Source organism: Dinoponera quadriceps, unplaced genomic scaffold, assembly GCF_001313825.1.
Source record: "Dinoponera quadriceps isolate SergipeBrazil2010 unplaced genomic scaffold, ASM131382v1 scaffold827, whole genome shotgun sequence".
In the NCBI taxonomy this organism is placed as follows: domain Eukaryota; kingdom Metazoa; phylum Arthropoda; class Insecta; order Hymenoptera; family Formicidae; genus Dinoponera; species Dinoponera quadriceps.
In genome coordinates, this window is record NW_014554941.1 from 41,342 (window position 1) to 63,009 (window position 21,668).

Below are 21,668 nucleotides of genomic sequence, written 5' to 3' on the forward strand. Positions count from 1 at the left end.
TTCATCGACATTTAAGGGGTCTGATTCCTTAGACCCTGATAGGGTCTAAAATAAGCACAAGTTTAAGATTTTTTTTTTTTTAAATTAACTACAGTAAAATTAATTTATATTTTATGGGTATGATATGCAATATTTAAACTACAAATTTGCACATTTTTAAGGAGATTGACTAAAATTTTAAGCTATAGAACAATTTCCGTAAAGTTCCCTTGTCGTGGCGGGATCGGACGGGTGTAATTCCGGGGGCGGAGGCGTTCTGAAATCAAAAAATAAAATATTTTCTTGTAAACAGATATAGTAGCTATTGTGTAAGACTTTTGTCGAGAAATATGGGGAAGCAACTCGATTAAAAAAAAAAAAAATCTTAAAATAAGAACTTAAAAAATTTGTTATAAATAAACAGATTAATATATTTAAAAAATCGTACATTATACGATAGATAATCTTTTTAAAAATATTCCTGCCAAAAATGGAGTCGATCAGATTATTTGTTTCATAGAAAAATTTACACCCGTCTTGGAAAACATGATTTTGAGAAAAACAAAAGAAAATTCCAAATGACATTTTTTTATAAAATGATCTTATCTCTAATCTGCTATGTCAGCACCATAAAGCTCACCTTCAGCTTCTAAAAGTTTGCCGAACTTCTTTTGTAGTTGCTTGCGCACGAATTTCCGCAGTGACTTTCGAGCTTTATTATAAAGGAAGAAGACATCGATAAATATTTATTCTCGTATAAATATTTTGGATTATAGTTGCAAAGAGAGGACATAGTGAACGCCTCACTGATTTTGATCTTCTTGTGCTTGATGAATCTACATTAAAAATAAGTAAATCCGTGTTTGAGCATTTTGTCCAATGCGCCTTCTAAATAGTAGTTTTTAATGTTTAAAATTTTAAGTGTTCAATAGTTTGCACCAAGAACCCGACAGAAAGGAAGCTAGCTAAGTAGTGCCGCGTGCGCAGTCAATAGTAGCAAGACTAGTAATAAATAACAGTAGGAAGAACATAAGATCGATCTGTGTTGTTACAATTTTTTTTTTTATTTTTTCTCATTTAACACGTGGAAATAAATTTGTCATGTATTTTGGACGCTTTTTATGTAGATTCACTACGTGCAAAGAGATCAAAATCAATGAGGCGCTCTCTGTATTTTTTTGTTAATAAGTTTTAATTTGTAAGTTACAAGTATGCGATTATAACAATACTATAGATGAATTTGTAAGTTTTATAATTCCCACTCTAATTAGTCATTTCAAATATTCGATGACAGATAAAGTTATAAAATAGCTGTGTGTAAAAGATATATATAGAGTGCGTTAGTTAAATCCGGACAAATTTCAATTTCAATTTTCTGCCATATTTTACTTCATTGCTAAGTTGATATTTGTGTTTGAGTAAGCTAAAACAATGTTATGAACGAATATAACTTCAAAATGACTGAGTAGTCAAGATCGACCATGGAATATAACCGAAGAGCGGCGATTATTGAAAGTCTTCGCGTTGGACATATGCCGGCCGAAATAATTTTCTTCAAATATCCGAGATCGACAGTTTACGAAGTTTCCGCTAAATATAAGGCTTCGGAGAAGTCCGAAGAAGGTTCCGCAAACTCGTCGAGGAAGAGCAAATACAAGGGAGAAGTCGGTAAGGACCCCGGAAGTTGTCCAAAGAACCCAAGAGCTGATCGTAGAAGATCCAGAGCAGTCTCTCAGAAAATTGGCGACAATTTTGGGTGTGAGTGAGGCTATGTGCCGAATAGCCGAATAGGACCTACGTTACAAGTCGTACGTCATAAAGGTATGACAGATGCTGTCTGAGGCTGCTAGAATGAAAAAAGTCAACGTCGACATATTTTGGAGCAAAGAGTTTTGGCCTTTGAATAATCCAGATTTAAATCCGGACTATTACATGTGGAGCGTGATTGAAAGGGTCACTAACAAGTCGAGACATCCTAATGTGGTATCTCTCCAGGCCCCTATTGAAGCAGCATTCTTCAATATGGACCAGCTGGCGTGCAATCGTTTCAGGCCCTGGATCGAGGCAGTAATTGCGGCAGACGGTGGTTATATTGAGTAATTTTTGTCTATAATGGTTTTTCAAATGACACGAAAAAAGGTTTTATGTAATTTTGACCAGTAAACTTTTGTTAAAATAAATAAACAAATACATTGTTTAAAATAAAATAAATAAACAAATACATTGTTTATTTTGTCCGGATTTAGCTGACGCACTCTGTATGATCATAGATGAAATCAATTGAGTAATACTAACGATACATTTTATGTGTGATCATATTGATAATAAATATAGTCAATGATAATAAACACAGTCGATGTTTTGGTGAAAAAGAAATATATAAAGAACCATGTGGTTTTTTATTACGGTGATTGCGTATTATGATTGTTCGTGAATATTCAAAAAATGTAAGTTAATAAGAAATGTAACACGTTTGCTACCAGCATCACACATATCTAACAGCGGTAATCTTTTTATGCATTAAGAATCTCGTTTTCCACATGAACGAGTTAAGCTTATTTTACACTATTATATAAAAAATACAGAGTGGACTGTGATGAGGGTTTGTAAAATGAAATAGCAAACGTATAAAATAAGTAACATAATTTGTAGAAGTTATCTACTTTCGGTGTATATATTAGGTATTTTCATCATTTTGTCTTTTTTGTTTACAGGTTTTATATACCTTTGCGTAATATACTAATATCAATCTACCTTTCAGGATTCATTAGTAAGCGCCGTGACTAAACAGCAGCGGCAGCAATTCGGTTTGAATATATTAGTGGTGAAATCAGGTTCTACATTTTTCTCAAAAGTATTCAATTATGTATCACAAGTCTCTAACTTCAAGAGATTCGATTATCCAATGGTCACACAAACAGTAAGTTTTAATGTAATATTGAAGTTCTTACGCAAATAATTGACTTTGTTGAACTTATTATCAGATTACTACTATTGTAGGTACTGAATAATGAAAAATTGAAAGAAGTTATCAATTTATCTGCTTGTGAGATAGCTAACAATGAGAATTGTAACGAGAAGAAAGCACTTGCAAAGGCAAAAATCAAAGCCAAAAACATATTACTGCAGATGGAAAGCAGATGTAGTGACATCCTTCTTAAGATAGTCGCATGGCTGCTGTATAAATTACTTCCTAGTTTCATACAATCGGCCATCGTCTTACCTTCTCAAGTAGAATTACTGAAGAAGACAAATGACACTGGCCTACCGCTTGTGTTTTTGCCCTTACATCGCAGTCATTTGGATTATATAATGATCAGTTTCATTATGGTCGTAAATAATATGAGGAATCCGTTAATTGCGGCTGGGGACAATTTGAGAATCCCGTTTTTCGGGTGAGTAATCGTTTATAATATAACTAATATGATATATACATTTCTTTTCTTTGAACGCCTTTTCTATGACCGAAGTGACCCTATGCACTTGGCCTATGGTCGAAAGTGTTTCCGAAAACCAAATTGATGATCCGGTATACTTAACAATGGCTTTAGACGCTTAAGGAGCAGTTTTTCAAATAGCTTAGATGTCATAGGTAGTAATGATATTAGTCTATATGAAGATACCTCTTCCTTTGGTTTCTCTGATTTCCTGAGCATAATGATCTAGGCTGTTTTGAAACAGTCAGGCATATTCTTAAGTCGTAAACATGCGTTAAATATGTACGTAAGCGTTATTATTCTCTCTCTCGATAATTCTTTTAGTATTCTAGGTGAGATTTCATCAATGCCAGGTGCTCTTTTGGGATTCATATTATTGTCAATTTCTTGTGCTATCTCTTTGGATGTTATATATTTGATCTGTATATTATTATTATATGACTTGTTCGGTACTATCCTCGATTGTCGTGGGTTTGAAACACCGTTGGCAAGTAACGAGTAAATAGTTCTGTTTTCTCCTTATCACTTCATACCTAGCTTCCATTTTCGTCTTTAAGAGAGAGAATTTCGAAAAGAGGTCGTTTGAATTTACGAGTTGCTTTCCATAAGGAATATTCCGTTTCCATATCAGCAGAGAGATTTTCCAAATATGCTTTAAAATTTTTGTCATTGAAGTCCTTGATTATTTGAGTCAACTGATTACTAATGCGGTTAAACGATTTCTTATCCTCCAGATTCCGAAATAGATGCCAGCTTCGGCGTACCTTTCTTCTTTTTTTGATCATTTCTCTGATCTCTGTAGGGTAGCAAATTTCTTGAGCCAATGTATTTTTAGGAGTTGTTGAGCTGCTCGCAGCTTTATGAATTTTATCTATAAAGTTTTGCGCTTGTGCGTTTAGTTCTTCCGTGATTTTAAGTCTCACTTTCAACTGAATTGATTTATCCACTTCCATTCTGAATTTATCCTAATCGATGTGCTTATTAGTGAGCATGTGTCTCTTTTTTCTACGTATGATCGTATGGTTTATTGTCATCAGTACGGATATGTGATCTGATAAGAGATCTTCAACATTGACCATCTCTAAATAATGTAGAAGACAATTGCGTGGTCTGGATGGAATAAGCGATTAACAGATATAAAGAAAGATTTATTAAAACGATACAAGGCGTGTCTTGCTTTGTTCGAGACTTGTTTCTACAATGAATGCTCTATCGCGTGTGGTCTAAGGCGATTAACTTCGAAAAGCAAAATGCGTGGTGACGCGCATTTGGCGCGCTTATATATCTGACTTCCACAAGTTTCTGTACAATTCATGTTTATTAATTCGATAAATTTTAAATATACTTTTCGATTTTAATGTTTTGTTTAAATTAGTAAGTATAATTCGTAATCAATCATCGCGCTAATAAATAATATAACCTACTGCAATAAAAAATTTATCTTGCATGAAATTCGAAAAATCTGCTTTGAAATAATCTTATTATTTTTCCCAACAATGAAAAAATTATATTTTTTATATATTTTTAATTATTTTAATTCTTTGTTTATGTATAATTGACAGGTGGCTTTTAAGAGGTCTGGGTGCCTTTTTCATCAAACGTCGTATGGATGCAGTGATAGGACGTAAAGATATTCTTTATCGCACAATTCTTCAAACATACATCATGGAGAGTTTACGGGCTGGACACAACATGGAACTTTTCGTGGAAGGTGGCCGCACTCGAACTGGCAAGCCTTGTATGCCGAAAGGTGGTATTTTGAGCGTCATTATTGATGCGTACATGGAGGGTACCATTGAAGATGCATTGTTGATACCTGTAGCAATGAATTATGAACGATTAGTAGATGGAAATTTTGTTCGAGAACAATTAGGGCAACCGAAAAAAATGGAAACTTTTGCATCGACGATCAAGGCCATGTGGTCGACTTTAAGAGGTCATTATGGTATCGTCAAGATTGATTTCTGCCAACCGTTTTCTCTTAGGGTAAAAGATATTCTTTTTTGTGTTTAAAAAAATTCATAACATACAGGAATAAATAATATAAAAGGTTCTGATTCCTGGCAGGAAATGGTGAAGACTTTCCAAGCTCAACAGAACAAAGCGATTATAAAACCTTTATCGGAAGGATCTTTAAAATCCTCCATATCGAGTACGTCTATTTACGGTACAGACATCGTTGTCGAGGAGCACCGTCAGTTAGTAGACAGAATTGCCAGACACATTGTATACGGTTAGTTAAAATGATGAAATCATTATTTTTGGCTATACAATTATTATTTTTTAACACTTTGCGGTCCGTCGATGGCACTGTGCCGTCGCGACCTGACAACATTGATTTTATCTATAAATCGAAACAAATGCGATTTTAAGCAACTGGCAACATGCAAAACAGATGAATAGCGATTCGTAGCTATGTCAAAACAATTGACAATCGCTCCAAGTGTTAGGATGGTTCTTTTAGAGCTAGTTTTTCGATTCAAGTTGATCGAAAATTCCTCGACGAATTTGTCAGAATCATCAGACGATGAGAATATTAATTTATATCCGCGGAGAAAAAAACAATGTTTGCAAGTAAACGAGTTTGTGTTACATATTTGCGCATGTAAACGAGAAGAGGAGTATGTTTTCTATTCTTTTATTAATCCTCTTGATATAATTTATGCGCTTAAAAAGTCGATTATATTTATGTTTGATTTTTTTCCAGCACAAAATAGACCATGATATTGGTGGTCTCAGAAAGTAAAGCTTTCACAGAAAAGTTAACTTTTATAGTGTTTAATAATAAAGAAAAGAATGAACTTCACGATGAAAGTTGTTTGAATACGCTAGGTTCAATAGTTTTTTAGATATCAACATTTGTATAAGAAGAAAATCAACCAAATAAGCGCGGCTACTTGCGTATTATGCCTTCGGATGGGCCGCGGACTGCAAAGTGTTAATTATGATTTTTCCTCTCTCTCTCTCTCTCTCTCTCTCTCTCTCTCTCTCTCTCTCTNTCTCTCTCTCTCTCTCTCTCTCTCTCTCTTTCTGCCAAATTAATATATAAAAAATATAAAAAATATATATCTTGGTAAAAAAATATCTCAGAATTTTTAATATTATTTTTCAAAGTATCTAAATATCTGAAGATTTTCTCAAAATGTTTCAGATTTTTTATACGAATTGAAACGTTTTTTAGGAAAATTCAGAAATAAACTGAAGAATTCTGAATAATTTTTAACACTTCTCCAAACACTATCTATTAAGTCGTTCGGAAAGTTCGTTTCAAATCCTCTATGAAAGTTTAGGACGCAATATTTTATTTAAGGAGTAACTTTATTGAAAGAAATATGTACCGCTTTATTCAATGATTTTGGTCCATCTTTTGGGTATCTGTATGATGTCCTTGATTCAAAACGAAGGTTTCTTCCTGGCGAGGAATTGATTGAGGCGAATTTTGGAGGGTTTTCAAAGCCCGAATTTTTTGTCCCGAAGAAATTTTTCAAAAAAAGGAATCGTAGTCAAATGGGCAAGATCGGGAGAATATGGACGATGAAGAAGAATGTCCCATTCGAAGGAAGCAGCTTCCTACGCATGAACATCGTGACGTGAGGTCTGGGATTGTCATGGTGAAAGACAACTCCAAGCCTGTTGGTCAATTCAGGCGGTTCCGTGCGATGGCAGCCTTCGTCAACCTTCAGTTCGTCCAATTAGAAGCTGTACTTCGCCGCGTTGATTGTCCCGTTCGGCTGAAGAAGTTCATGATACATCATGCTCTTAAAATCTCACCAGATGTTTAGAAGAAACTTCTTTGGATGAAGAGTCAGCTTCGGACCTTCGATACCACTCTCAAACTGTCTGATGGATGATGGCAGGCATCTCCATATACAAAGGACATCTCATTCAGGGTCTGTGAAGTTGTGAAGCTACACTGGAAACAATACAACATCACGTAGTGAAAGTGAACCTTTTGCTTTTTCATCCTTCCACCTGATTTCTGCCGAAATAGTTGCATTTAGGAAGACTTGCAAGTTTCTCTTGGGGGGCTCACAAATCCGGGAATATTTGTTATCAAACACCAAATCGGCTGAAGCGCTTTATTTCTCACTGAATGCCATAGCAACGCGGAACGCGCGAAATTTGAAACGAATTTTTCGAATATCCTATATATATATAGTTTTCCACATTAAAAATTTAATCTATATTATTAGGAAAATAAAGTTTTTTTTAAATGTGATATTTTTATTCCAATACAAAGTACAGACTGTACGATTAAGTGTGGAACACGATATCTGATAAATGGTTGCCTTGAATTGAATTTACTTCAGAATTATTCATTGTTATAAAAAAATAGAAAAGATCCCATCTCTAACCCATCGTATTTTATAAGCATAAAACAATTCTCTTTACTGATCTTATTATATTAGGTACTTAAATTAATTCTCGCTGTTGACTAATAGAGGTTAGTAGTGCTGTTTCAACGTAGTCGAAAGTGATTGTTGATGTATATGAAAGTACTGCAACAAGAAATCTTGCCTGCGTTCAACTAGTTTCGTTGCGTAAATATACATACAGTTGGCCGCGAGCTCGTTGCTTCACGCGTGCATTTGGCTCGAGACTGTGTCTTTTGATGTCTTACAATATTAGACTGGCCCACAGACTATATATTACTATCTAACGCATGTGTAGAAACTTAATGATCGTAGACTTTCCTTTCTATATAAAAGAATTTTGTTCTTAATTGGTTTAAAAAAATCTAATAATCTGACTCCTATTGCAATCATATTTTTTTCAGATTCATCTAAATCCACGCCCATCATGTCAACTAATGTTGTTGCATTTTTACTATTAAGTAGATTTAGAGACGGTTGTACGTTAGACAAATTAATTAAGGCGTTTGATTTGATACGACAAGAGTTGGAACGAAGCAACAAGGATGTGGCGTTTTGTGGAGAGAGCATTGATATTATTAAACATGCGGTTAGTAGTTAGCAGGGAACAGATAAAATAAGCAAAATTTTATTGATGAGAGATAAATTTGTTCATTTGTATCTTTTACAGCTAGATATCTTAGGTCCTGATTTAGTAACACGACAGCGACAGGAGATTACAGATGTGGACGGTCAGTCCGTCGAATCCATCATTGCAATCCGTCCCATGTTGACCCTACCAAACGTAATCGAGCTCTCCTACTATAGCAACACCATGTTGGTACACTACGTTATGGACAGCATAATAAGTAAGACATAACCAACAATTAACATGTCTTACTGCAATTTTGTGACATACTCGATATTATATTTTTCAGTAACTGCTTTGTATGCTGAATTGCAATCTGAGATTAATGATCCAGTCGCAATTGCCGAAAACAATATTACAATATATCAACATAGTTTGATCGAACGAGCACTCAAATTATGCGACATTCTGAGGTATGAGTTTATTTTCTGCAGACCTTGCCAGGAATTGAGAGACGTAGTTGTCGAAACGATACAAAATTTATCATATACGGGCATTATCACTCAGAAAGAGGTATGGCATTTCAACAAACCAAATATATCATCTAAATTATTATAAAAAATAACGGTTTTCATATAGGAAACTTATCTTGAAGAGGAACTGTGGAGCAAAAGATATGCAAAAAGTTTCGACGATAGTTCAGACGAAGAATACTATAGGGAACAGAAAGTTCAAAAAGTTCAATATAAAGTAAGTTTTTTCTCAAATTTCTTCTAAATATAAATTTAGAATTTTCGCACAAAGACTTACAAAAAATATCACATTGTCATTAACATAAAAAATAATGCCAATTAATAATTAATATAAACATTACTGATATAAAATATTTTATATTAACTTTTTTCGTACAAAGAAAAATTAATACAAATTATTTTGTAATTTTGTCTTTGTGGGATAAAGCGATCGTATTTCATATTTGTGTGCATATCATTTTATGTTTTTAGCTGAGCTTAATGCCGGAACACTCCACGCGCATGGAGTTTCTGCATACAATATTACGGCCATTAATCGACACATACATATGCAGTGCCTTTAACTTAAGAAAGTTGGTTGGTCATTCACTTTGTGAACGAGATTTCATTCAGGAAGTGTTGAGTGAAATCAAAACAAATTTAGATACTGGTTCATTTAGCTATGGTGAGTTGTAATGTAATGAAAATTCAGCAATCTTAAAGTCAAATATAATTTAAAAGTTTGCACCTAAACGGTTGCAGCTAAAAGTTTGCACCTAAACGGTTGCAGCTAAAAGTTTGCACCTAAACGGCTTCAAATATATATTTAAAATAATATATAAATGTATGTTTACATGTGTGTGTGTGCGCGCGTGTAAATTTTATTTTATATATTATTTTATATACAGGGTATTCTAAATAAGAAAATATATACAAACATCTTAAAAATAAAATGATTCGGTGAAAAATATTTGAATTGTTTAAATAGAATATAATTTTTTTACATAACAAATCGATTATATAAAATGATAATCGAGTCATATTACATATTTATATGCATTTGACTTGTGTTAAAAAAATCACATTTTCATTTAAACAATTCGATGTGACCATAACAAATATGTACAAGGTTATATATATGTCATAATTTCAGTATTGTGAAAACTTGGAACGTGGACCCCTTAACAGTGAACTCGCTGCTATTACTAACATATATATAGTATGTATCCGTGTAGTCGTGAGGTAGAATCATGTCCTAAGTTTTCACAACACATAGTTTGCATAGTTTGATATTCCCTTTGATGCCAAATAATTTTCATTTGAAACATTTTTCACGAAACCGTTTTACTTTTGAAATGTTTGTACTTATTTGCTTATTTGAAACATCCTGTATATAAATATATGTTTAAACATTAGTCTTAACATGTGTCTATATTTATACATTAGTATTTTTTCGTTGCAAAATTATACAAAAAAAAAGTTTGTCACAATCTTTATTTATTTTAATATAAATTGTAAAACAATTTGAAAAATTTTTCTATCTACATTGTAAAATTTTTTGTCATAGTTTTGTATTGTATAAGAATGTCCATCTATAAAATAGCATGTTTAATCCTCCGGCGACAACGTATAATTTAATTCCTTTCGTCAGCAATCTGAGATTTTGAAGATCTCCCTGATGAAAAAATATTTAAAAATTTTTCATATTATTTCTTAGAATTTCTATGAAAATTTTAAGATTTTTTCAGAAAGTTTCCCATCTTTTATACTAATTAGAACATTTTTCAGAAAAATTCAGACAAAAAGAATGAAAATTTCTGAATATTTCCGAGTGTTCCTGAATATTTTTAAATATTTTTTCCGAACAGTTTCAGTTGAAAAGTTCTGATTAAATCTTTAATTTTCATAAAATTTGAAATTAATTATAATATGTGGTTAAAATATCGTTTTTCACATCTTGCGGATTCACAGTTGTATCTCTAAGGAGATAACATTTTTAAACCGAACTTTCTTCCTAGTCCTTTGCCCGTGGCTAGGCTGTGATGACCTCTCTTACATGCTTGTGGTGCGCACGCGGATTATACATGGGCATGTGAGACCTACTGTTTTAACGCTAGTTCCGAACAGCAAATTTTCTAGAGAGATGTTCATGGCAAAGGTACTCTTGATAGGTTGCCACTTCTTTCCGAGAGGAGACACGAGCGTAAATATTTTGGTTTCTACCGAGATCGAATCCGGGACTGCTAGTATAGCAGACCAGTGCGCTGTTTGTTATGCCATGCTCGCGCTCAAACCTTACAATTAATTCATTTCAAATCTTATAAAATTATCATTATAAGGTTGTTTTCTTGAGCGCGAGCGTCGCGGTAACAGACAGCGTACTAGTCTGGTATGCCAGAGATCCTTAGTTCGATCCTCAGCAGAACCAACCAATTTTTCGTACGCTTGTGTCTCCTCTCCGAAGTCTGGCAAATCACCGAAAGAGTATTATTGCCTCGAAAACCTCTCTCAAAAATAATAGCCGTTCGAAATGGGTTTCAAACTATAGTCCCATATGCCTGTGTATAATTAGTGTGCGTCACCACGCATATGAAGAGAGTGGTAGGCCAGATCTCGATTTGGGCTGTAAGCTAACTTGTTCTGGTTTTGAAAATCAAAAAGAAATTTGTAAGGATTTATAAAATCCATCGAATTCTGCTATCCCCAGTTATCCTGAAATTCAATAAAATTAAAAAATCGGCTATCTTTTAAATCTCCATATTGCCGACGGAGGATTAATTTTGTATCGGACTTCTTGATCTTATAAAAATTAAAATATTTTTATACTCACAGAATATATCATTGATTTTTCTTTTCATATAGGGGAAAGTTTATGTGTTGATCCGATAAAAAATTCCCTTAAGCTTTTTGAAAAATGGGACGTCTTGGAGTGTTACATGCAGGAGAGCCTTAAAATGTTCTACTTGAAAGAGGAATATGATAAGGACCAAGCAGCAGAAAATATATATGAAACTGTAGCGGTTTTCAAGTGGACCAGAAACGTGGATTAAAAACATGGACTCTTTCTGTGCGACTTTTTCTAAACGAAAAGTCTTTCTGACTGATCACTATTGTTTTTGGTTTCATGGATTTTCATTGACACATATTTGGCAAAAAGATTAGCAAATGATATGTATATTTTTGTTTTCTTTTTTCCTTTCCCAGTGGCTTAGGGTAGGATTGGATATATTACACATAATTAATAGCAATTATGTATGTATAGTACTATGTAAATCATTGTAGAGTATATGTATATATAGTACCATATGTAATATATGTATACTCTATGACAAATACCACCTGCATTATGAACTCTTATGTTTATAAGATTTATATGAATATAAGATAAAGGAGAATATATTCTTCTAGATAGTGTTGGTACTATTAGTATATATTTGATCCCATATTTGTGATTATAAGCTTATATAGTAAGTTTTTTTAAGAGAATAGGAACATAAAATCATAAATTTTATAAATAATGCACACGATTTTCATGAAATAATATATTTGTAAATTAAATTAATTAGGATACATAACATATCGAATTTCCTTTTATCATCTGTGCATTAGCAAGGAGAATTTGCCAAGCATATGAAATTTGTGTGTATAATATTACATATATTTTTTTATAGAATATTTGTCGCTATATAAGTGTCTCATCTATCATATACTTAAAATGTAGATCAATGTAAGCAAAAAGTCCTTTACCATTTTGCAAACAACTACATTTTTAAGTTATTAATTAAAGAAAATGGGTAAATAATTGTGCGCGATGCGATTAGCGGCAAGATACAAATGGCGGAGGACGTGATTGTTTTCCTCTATCTTTTTTAATTAATAATTCAAAAATATATATGGTTATTTGTAAAATGATACAAGACTTTTTACTATTTGTAAAATGATACAAGATACTTTTTTGTTCACATTGACCTAAATTATAAATATATAGCGGATGAGACACTAACGATAAACATTTTATATATGGTATATTTTTATTATCAGAAAGAAATTTATAAAAAAACTACAACATAGTACGTTATAATATATTATAAATATTTCTGCAAGCGTGCAATTTATACTCACAATGAAATACTTAAAGTTTTGTTTCATAATAAAGAGTATTATATAGAGATGCAAAGTTAAAATGCAGTTTGGAAAACTTAGTTGTGTATATTACATGAAAGCTTTGTGAATTTATAATTATCTAGTGAATAAAGAATCTTATATACTAGTGTTTTTACTAATATAGTTTTCACTCTTTTTTAATTAATAAATTAATAGAATTAATAAATTATAAGAAGGACGGAGTCTGCTGTGGACAGAAGTTAGTAAGAGAGACACCAAGAAGACTCCAAGAAATAGTCCAGAGCAGACCACTAAAACTCTCAAGCAAGCAAAAGTTAATTGGCTAAGTGCTCCAATCAAAACGTTGAATAGATTTGAAGCTCTGGATGATGCAAATGATGAAGCTGAAATACCCAAAGAAAAACCAGTCCAATCTCCGCCCATATTTGTTGATGGAGCCAGCAACACCCAGCCTCTTATAGAATTACTCAACTGCAAAGCACATGGTAATTATGAAATAAAAGTTTTGAGGGCCGATCAGGTTAAAATTCAACCAAAGACCATAGAAGCCTACACTACAATAGTCAGAGAACTGAAAACTAAAAACACAGAATTTCACATATATAAGCTAAAACAAGATAGGAGCTTTAAAGTTATCTTAAAGAATACCCTTATCTTAAAGAATACACCTTACAAAAAATCCAGATGACATTAAAAAAGAGTTAGAAGATTTAGGACATAGTGTGGACAACTTATGGAATATAAAGCATAGGACAACAAAGGTACCGTTGCTTATATTTATAGTAGACTTGAAACCTGGGCCTAACAATAAAAATATTTATAATATCACATCCATTTTGTATTGCCGAGTAATTTTTGAACCACCTCGAGCAAGAAGAGAAATTCCTCAGTGTGCAAATTGCCAGCGCTATGGATATATGAAAAAATTTTGCTACAGGAAACCTAGGCGCGTAAAATGCGCTGAAGATCATCCAACAGTAAGTTGCCCTAGGAAGATCAGATCTGATAATATTGAGTGTGTGCTTTGTCAAGGCAACTATCTTGTAAATTGGGGGTTGCACCGTATATAAACTACTTCAAAAAGCTAAGTTTCCCCCACTTAGGGCGAGAAATATGGTACAGGAAACCTTCCAAAAAAATACGGAGAATAATATAAGTAAGTTAAAGATGAACCAGGTACTCCGGGGATATCATATGCAAGGGAAAATCACAAACGAACAATAAGACTATGGAAGTCAAAGAAGACGGCAATAGAACAAATGATGAAATGCTGACATTAATCAAGGAACTAATGAACCAGATGAACAAGATAACAAATTTAATAACAAACTTAGTTGTCAATATGTAGTTACATTCAACTTAATAAAAATTGCCTTGTGGAATGCCAATGGGCTAGCCAAGCATGCGCTTGGGCTAAAAACCTTCATAAAGATGAATGACATTGATGTTATGCTGATAACTGAAACCCATTTCACTAATAAAAACTTTTTTCTATGTCAAAATATAAGTTTTACCATACTATGCACCCTAGTGGCTCTGCACATGGCGGGTCAGCTGTCATAATTAAAGGTAACATTAGACACCATGCAGCAAAGTCCTTAAGAGAAAATCACATCCAAGCCACAAATATAGTCGTTACGAACTGGAATGGTTCTGCTACACTCTTGGCGATTTACTGCCCACCTAAATTTAGCAATAAGGAAGAACATTACAAAACGCTATTCGAACTACTTGGGCTGCGCTTCATTGGAGGCGGAGATTTTAATGCCAAGCATATACATTGGGAGTCTAAGCTAACTACACCAAAAGAGTGCGAGCTATACCATACAATTAATGCATTGAACTTCAAAGTAATTTCTACTGGACAACCCACTTACTAGCCAGCGGACAAAAATAGAGTTTCTGATCTCATTGACTTTGTAGTTGTCAAGGGCATCTCCAACCAATATATCGATTGTAAAATTAACTTTGACCTGTTGTCTGACCATATTCCTGTTCTAATTACCTTGTGCAGCCAAGTTTTACTTAAAGAGTATCCCTGCAGACTCCACAATAAGAGGACGGACTGGTGTCTATTCCGCGAACTTGTATCGACCATTCTAAACATTGATATGCTCGCAGATAATGACAATAAACTAATGGAGGTAGTACAGTACTTTAACGATTGTGTGTAGCAGGCTGCAGCAGGGAAGCTACTCCTGAACCTGCTGAGACTAGTTGTATCTATGAATGCTCACAGAATATCAGGGAAAAAATTGCCAAAAATAGGAAAATAAGTAAATTGTGGCAGAGAACAAGATGTCCAAAAATCAAAAAACAACTGAACCTAGAAACGAAAGACCACAAGATAATGCTTGTAAATGAAAGAAACAATGGGGTTCAACATTATTTAAGTAATCTTGATGCCACAAAGACTACAGGGCTACTCATTGTGGAGGGCGACGAGGAAAATAAAACAACCCCAAGAAATTTCACTATCTTTATGGAAAGCTGACAAGAGTTGGACGGTGAACGATTTGAAGAAAGCTGAAACATTTACTACTCACCTAGTTAGGTCTTTGCACCAAACATTGACAGCAATAATAGAATGATCGATGTAGACACTGGTTACTCAAAAACAGATGCTCCTCTAACCCCCCGGACTGAATCCCATATAAGGATATCTGAACAGGAATTGATAAATACGATTCAAGTTGCTCTTTGTTGGCCAAACGATTAACTCTGACAAATAATGTCAACAATTAGACAATTTAAAAATAGCAATTCAAAAGAAGCATCCGATTCTGTATCCAATCTGTATTTGAAAAGAACGAGAAGTGTAAAAGATTATTCACGTAATGGAAGATCAAGAACATGTGACAAGAAGTTTCTGTATAAACTTTAAAATATTAATTGATCTGCTTTTTGTAAGAAAATACCGTTAAGACATTTTGTGGTAAAAGAATGTCGATGTATAAACCATAAAGACTGCAAAATATCTTTTTTTAAACCTTTTATAACCTATAGTCGTACAAGAAGACAGCACTATTCTTTGTGCTCTTATTTCGCACATACACTCTAACTTATGTACAAATTACGTATAGGATGTTGCATCAACGTATGACTCATTACGAAGGGTTGCCTGTTCAAAGATGTGTGCGTCTAAATAATTCTAGTCGATATAGTCGTATACTTTTCCAACGAAGTTCTAGTTATCATGATTTCGGGTCCGCATCATAATCGGTTAGGAGCCGAGCAACATTTTGTATATATAAAATATTAAAAAATATAAATATGAAAAGCGTGGGATTAAACAGAATAATTAAAATTGGTAAATAGGTAAATAAAGCAATAAACTTTTCTCTTTCATACTTTCTTTATCGTTTTTGACGTTGTCAACTTTGACAGAAATTAGAAATTGCAAAAAGATGAAAAAGAAACAGTTATCAGCCTCAAACAAATATGCAAAAATATGAATAAACTGCAAACGCAACATAAATGTAATTGCGCCAGGGCAACTATCTTATATTACGTAATTGATAGTTGTCGATTTCGTAAATTTCGTTGCCTATATATAATTATATCATAAAATAGTTGTGTAAAAATATATCAAAATGACAATTATCAGTAATATGTTATAAAACAACGAAGAATTTCGAGATAATGTCGTTATCGTGTTTTTCATGTAAGGTCTGGAGAAGCACACTTATTTAGGAATTACTTCATATTTATCTTATTATTATACTTATATTTTATTTTTATTTTTAATTTCAATAAGCAATATATTAATTATGTATTTTATTTAACTGCTGGTAAAATATATGTCTCGTGCAATAAGAATGTTTCCACTTTAATGAATTATTGCTACATGCATTCGCATACAGAGAGAAATATACTTTTAGCATGAATAAAATATTCGCTCTTATGATCACAATGATACTTTCATTTATTAGGAGTAAATCTTCAAGAAATTTAGAGAGGATAAATAAAATCTCTGCCGCTTATAATATTTAAAAGTGGTCGTCAGTTAAATTGTGATTCATTTATGCTACATTTGTAGTTGATTCATACTTTTGCATATTTGTTTGAGGATAACTGTTTCTTTTTCATCTTTTTGCAATCTTTAACTTCTGTCAAAGTTGGCAACGTCAAAAATGATAAAGAAAATATGAAAGAGGAAAGTTTGTTGCTTTATTTACCTACTTACTAATTTTAATTATTCTATTTAATTATTTATTATTTTTAACCCTTAAATGTATAGTGTTGCAAATTTGCAACATATTTATTTTTCCTTTTTGTCGAGATTAAAGGCACACCTAAACGTGGAAGACCAAATTCTTCCTTAGAACGAAATATATAATCCAAAAGGCACAAAGGCAATGCTCAACATATGCCTCAGATTTTTTTAAATATTTTTCTCATTTTCTGGGACTACCTATGAACCTAAAAAAAATAATTCAGTAATAAAAAAAATTCATGCATTTAAGGGTTAATTATTCTATTTAATCCTCATACCTTTTTCGTATTTATACTTTTAAATATTTTATATACACAATGTTGCTCGGCTCCTAACCGATCATGATGCGGACCCGAAATCATGATAACTAGGAACATTAGAATTTCGTTGGAAAGATGTGAGTGATTATATCGACCAATCCGGAATTATCATCTGTACCTGCGCGCCTTTGGGCAAGCAACTCGTCGTTTGTTGTTGAAACACTCTGTACATAAAGATTGGGCATATCTGATAAGCAGCAGTACGTGGCCTAATGCATTATACAGAAGTCTGTGTTGTGAATGTACAAACTGTCAAAATAAAAATGTCTAACCTCGACAATGACAGCCGATCGCGAAAACTGCGCGAGATTCAAGAGAGTTGAAATGGGCAACAATTCGTATCGAGATCAAGATTTCGAGTTAGGCTGAGCCGTGGCACTTTCTTATAAGGAGTAAGAGAAATAAATTGATATTTGTTGGATGTTTCTCAAGCGTAAATTCACAATTTCGAACTTTGAGCTAAAATAGTACAACTTCTTGAATACATAAGGCAAAAGTAAAAATAGTTTTATTATGGAATATAAACACAATGAATCGATTGAGCCTATCCAGGACCTCATTGATTCAGCCGTTATAGTTAAACGAGAAATCTTGCCTGCGTTCAACTAGTGTCATCGCGTGAATACATAAGATCGGCCGCGAGCCCGTTACTTCGCACGTGCATTTGGTTTGAGACACAACTATGTCTTTTGATAGTCCAATTCGGACAATATTTTGAACAATATCTATAAGAAGTTGAGGGAAACTGTTAAGCGATTGGGTTGTTTTATTCTTGAACTTAGCGTTTATTGTAGTAATGGGTAAGTTTTAAATAATCTTACCTCTTGTACATAATGTTCTTTGCTGAAAGAAAAAGTAAACATTGAGCAAAAAAGAATAGTGATAAAAACTCAGTTCTGTTAAGCATTTGATAAATAGGAAAATGTAGTCAATCTCTCAAAAATCTTATAAATTTTTGATATTCTTAATGTTTTATTATCCGAATATTAGTGCGCGATAGTTAGAGAAATATTTTTGTGAAAGAATGTACGGTCACATGTTATATTTGGGCACTATAAGGAGAAAAGATAACTTTCTCGCATTTATTTTTTTATAAAAAAACGTATGTTGTCGTCTGGCCGTTTGGTTGGCTGGATGTGACACAGCCGAATTTCGAACAACATCGTCTATGCCGACATCTTGCCTTCTAGACGTCCAGTTAACAAAGAAAGAGTTATTACGAAATTTTAATTGCATAAAACGACAATGTTTGTGTTTTGTATGTATTCTATAAAATGACAATAATCAGTTTAAAAAAGCAAACTTAATCGATAACATATGTTTAAATAAAAAAGGAATATTTACACTATGCTATGTAAAATGTGAATGTCGAAATTTATTTTTCACATATAATATTTTATTATCACGAATTAAGTTTATTATTTATTTATTTTATTCTCGTCTAATAAGTCTGTTTTTTTAGATTTCTTGTTATTCTCGTTCATACTTACGATTTAATAAATCCACGATATCCTATCACTTTCCGAGTTGCTGAACATCCACCGACTTTGTCACCCTCCTAAATTAAAAAAAAACATATCAATAAGGGCTATCGAAGGGACCTGACGGCTGAAATCCCAATAATATTTCACAAAGAAGATTTTGACGACGGATAATGGTGAGCTTGGAAAAGCCATTTTAATTCGATTCGAGTACTCTTGAAAGCACCTACACTTGCACGAGGTTGGAGGTTCGCCAAAGAACTGATTGCGTGGGCGTTGTACCTTCGAAGACGCGGAGCAAGGACGTATGTGTACTTGCGTACACGAAAGTAGTCTTTAAGAGGGGAGATGAAGTCTTTTACCTTTCTATCCTATTGGCTGGAGTCGAAGCATTTCGGACCGGCCTCTCTTCTCACCGCTCTTCATCGCGGATCATCGCTTTTCGTTGTTCACCGGTGGCGCAAAACGTACGGTCAGAAGCAAGGTGCTAATGAAACTATCACACTCTTGCATACACGGCCACCTGCACCCACGACATTCTTAGGAATCCTCGTTCCACAGGTACAAGGTGACCATTAGGAAGTTGCTGAAACTAAATAGCTGCTATTTTATAATAAGTGGACAGAATTAAATTAATTAAACACTATTTTGTAAAGAAAACCCGTCATTTTATTGCCGTGTAATGCAAAACAAAATATTTTTTATAAATTTATAAAAATAAACATAATAGAAAAGAATGAAAAATCGGATATAGGTGTGATTTAGTGATATATGTTTTCGGTATGATGACCATCTGAATTTTCACAATAATTAATGTTTTCGAAAACTACGGAAAACATATTCTAACATAAATGGAGAAATGACCTGAATACATTTTTGAACAGATATTTTCAAATCATCTAGTGTTTGCAGTGTTTGGGCATAACAATTGTCTTTCATATACTCCCAAAGAAAAAAATCGCAAGGATTTAAATCCGGTGAATAGGGTGGCCATTGGAGACTTTCAGTGGCATCGTCTATAAAAATAATTTGTTTTTCGTTAAGATCCCCGTTTTCAAATATTTCGGTCACTGCGTTGCAAATTGTATTCGCTTCTCCATAGCTGTTGCGCTTAACAATTGATGCGTCGTTTATTTGTATGGGTGTAGTTTTATAATATTTTTTACGATTTTCCTTAAATTTTCCCGTTTTAATCTAAGAACTTGAGCAGCTTTCCGAAGAATTTGGATTCGTTTCATAATATTTCTCGATGTTTTCAATAGCTTCTTCTGTCGTTACGGTATACGAGGGTCCAGGTAAATCGTGCCTTCGGTCATATAATGTACCATATGTGACAAAATTATCAATAATTCTGTATAAAGATAAATCGAGAACATCTTGGACAATTAACACAACGCGATATGATAGAGGCGTAATATCTACGCGCCGTTACATAAAACACTAAAAACGACTGTAAGATCACTCATATTTCTTTTCGTAAACTGTTTTTACAACGAAATGAAATAAAACTGACGAATTTTGGGTACATGATTATATCCGTATTAGTTAGACAGAAGAAAGTTATAAATATTTACTTTCAGCAACTTCCTTCCTAATGATCATCATGTACAATCATGAGCGATGTTAAGTGTGACTTTCTATAAACTTTAAAATATTGTAATAACGTTATGTTAATGATTTCTTACTTACTGAATTATCTGTGTCTGCATTAAGTTCATGTTTTGATGATGGAGCCTGTTAATATAGCTTGACATATTAGATTGGTGACAGAAACCGAGCAGGACCTGTAATATGATACATTTAAATATAATTAAGTGATTACGGAACGACAGATTTTGCCGTCAATCTATCATCATACTTTACTAATAGATCTTATTAAATTTTTGCTAATAAATTGCCAACAAAATTTACAGTAGACGATTACACTGTGCGAAATCTGCTTCTGCATATCTGGCTATCTGGCTATACAAATAATTAAAAACTAGGTTTGATGTTATCATAAGATATCATGTCAAACGTTCCTTCGAGGACGTTAGCCATCTTATAGCCGCGTTATAAATGCACCAATGTTTTAACTCTGCACTTCGTTCTATTCAAAAGTTTATAGTTATAAAAGTTAAGTTCTGAAAATATTTCAAACTTTATAAAATCCTTCTATACACTTATACTGGACATATAAAGGGTTAAAAAAAGTACAAAAAGAAAGAAATCGATTTTTTATTCTTCCAGAGCAGGAACTCCCTTTAACAATAAAATGTCTTTTATTTTCTATTTTTGGTAACTCTACTGACTGAGTTAATTTGATTGGTTGATTAGTTTATTTAGTTTATTAGTTTAATTAGAATTTGAAAAAAAATCATCCTAATTCATGCGTTAACATTAATCTTTTTCAGAAAAGAGCGGAAGGAATGAAAAGGTAAACGATTATTAAACAAAACATATCCTGTAGACTACCTGGTTAATTCTAATTTTAATAATTTAACCTTACTAATTTAAAGAACCAATTTTAAGTTTAATTGTATTACTTATAGATTATTATGGCTGCTCTATGAAATAAAAAAAAGATATGTTATCAGTGTGATGTTTGAGATCCATTTTAACCAGAATCGATTAATTTTCAATGTAATTTCGGAGAATTTCTTTCTACGGGGTTAAAA

The 21,668-nt window shown here is 33.1% G+C and overlaps 1 protein-coding gene across 3 annotated transcripts in view; it reads left to right on the forward strand.

The window, feature by feature from the left end:
- Positions 1-12,276, forward strand: part of LOC106742669 (glycerol-3-phosphate acyltransferase 1, mitochondrial) — a 29,085-nt gene extending 16,809 nt beyond the window's left edge. For all 3 annotated transcript variants that reach the window (XM_014615854.1, XM_014615856.1, XM_014615857.1), the window contains 10 exons: positions 2,741-2,899; positions 2,980-3,374; positions 4,979-5,402; positions 5,484-5,649; positions 8,194-8,378; positions 8,460-8,637; positions 8,707-8,930; positions 8,997-9,107; positions 9,362-9,554; positions 11,732-12,276. In XM_014615854.1, the coding sequence (XP_014471340.1) occupies positions 2,741-2,899; positions 2,980-3,374; positions 4,979-5,402; positions 5,484-5,649; positions 8,194-8,378; positions 8,460-8,637; positions 8,707-8,930; positions 8,997-9,107; positions 9,362-9,554; positions 11,732-11,919 (2,223 nt within the window). In that variant the 3' untranslated portion in view covers positions 11,920-12,276. The remainder of the gene's footprint in view (positions 1-2,740; positions 2,900-2,979; positions 3,375-4,978; positions 5,403-5,483; positions 5,650-8,193; positions 8,379-8,459; positions 8,638-8,706; positions 8,931-8,996; positions 9,108-9,361; positions 9,555-11,731) is intronic.
- Positions 12,277-21,668: the final 9,392 nt, after the last annotated feature.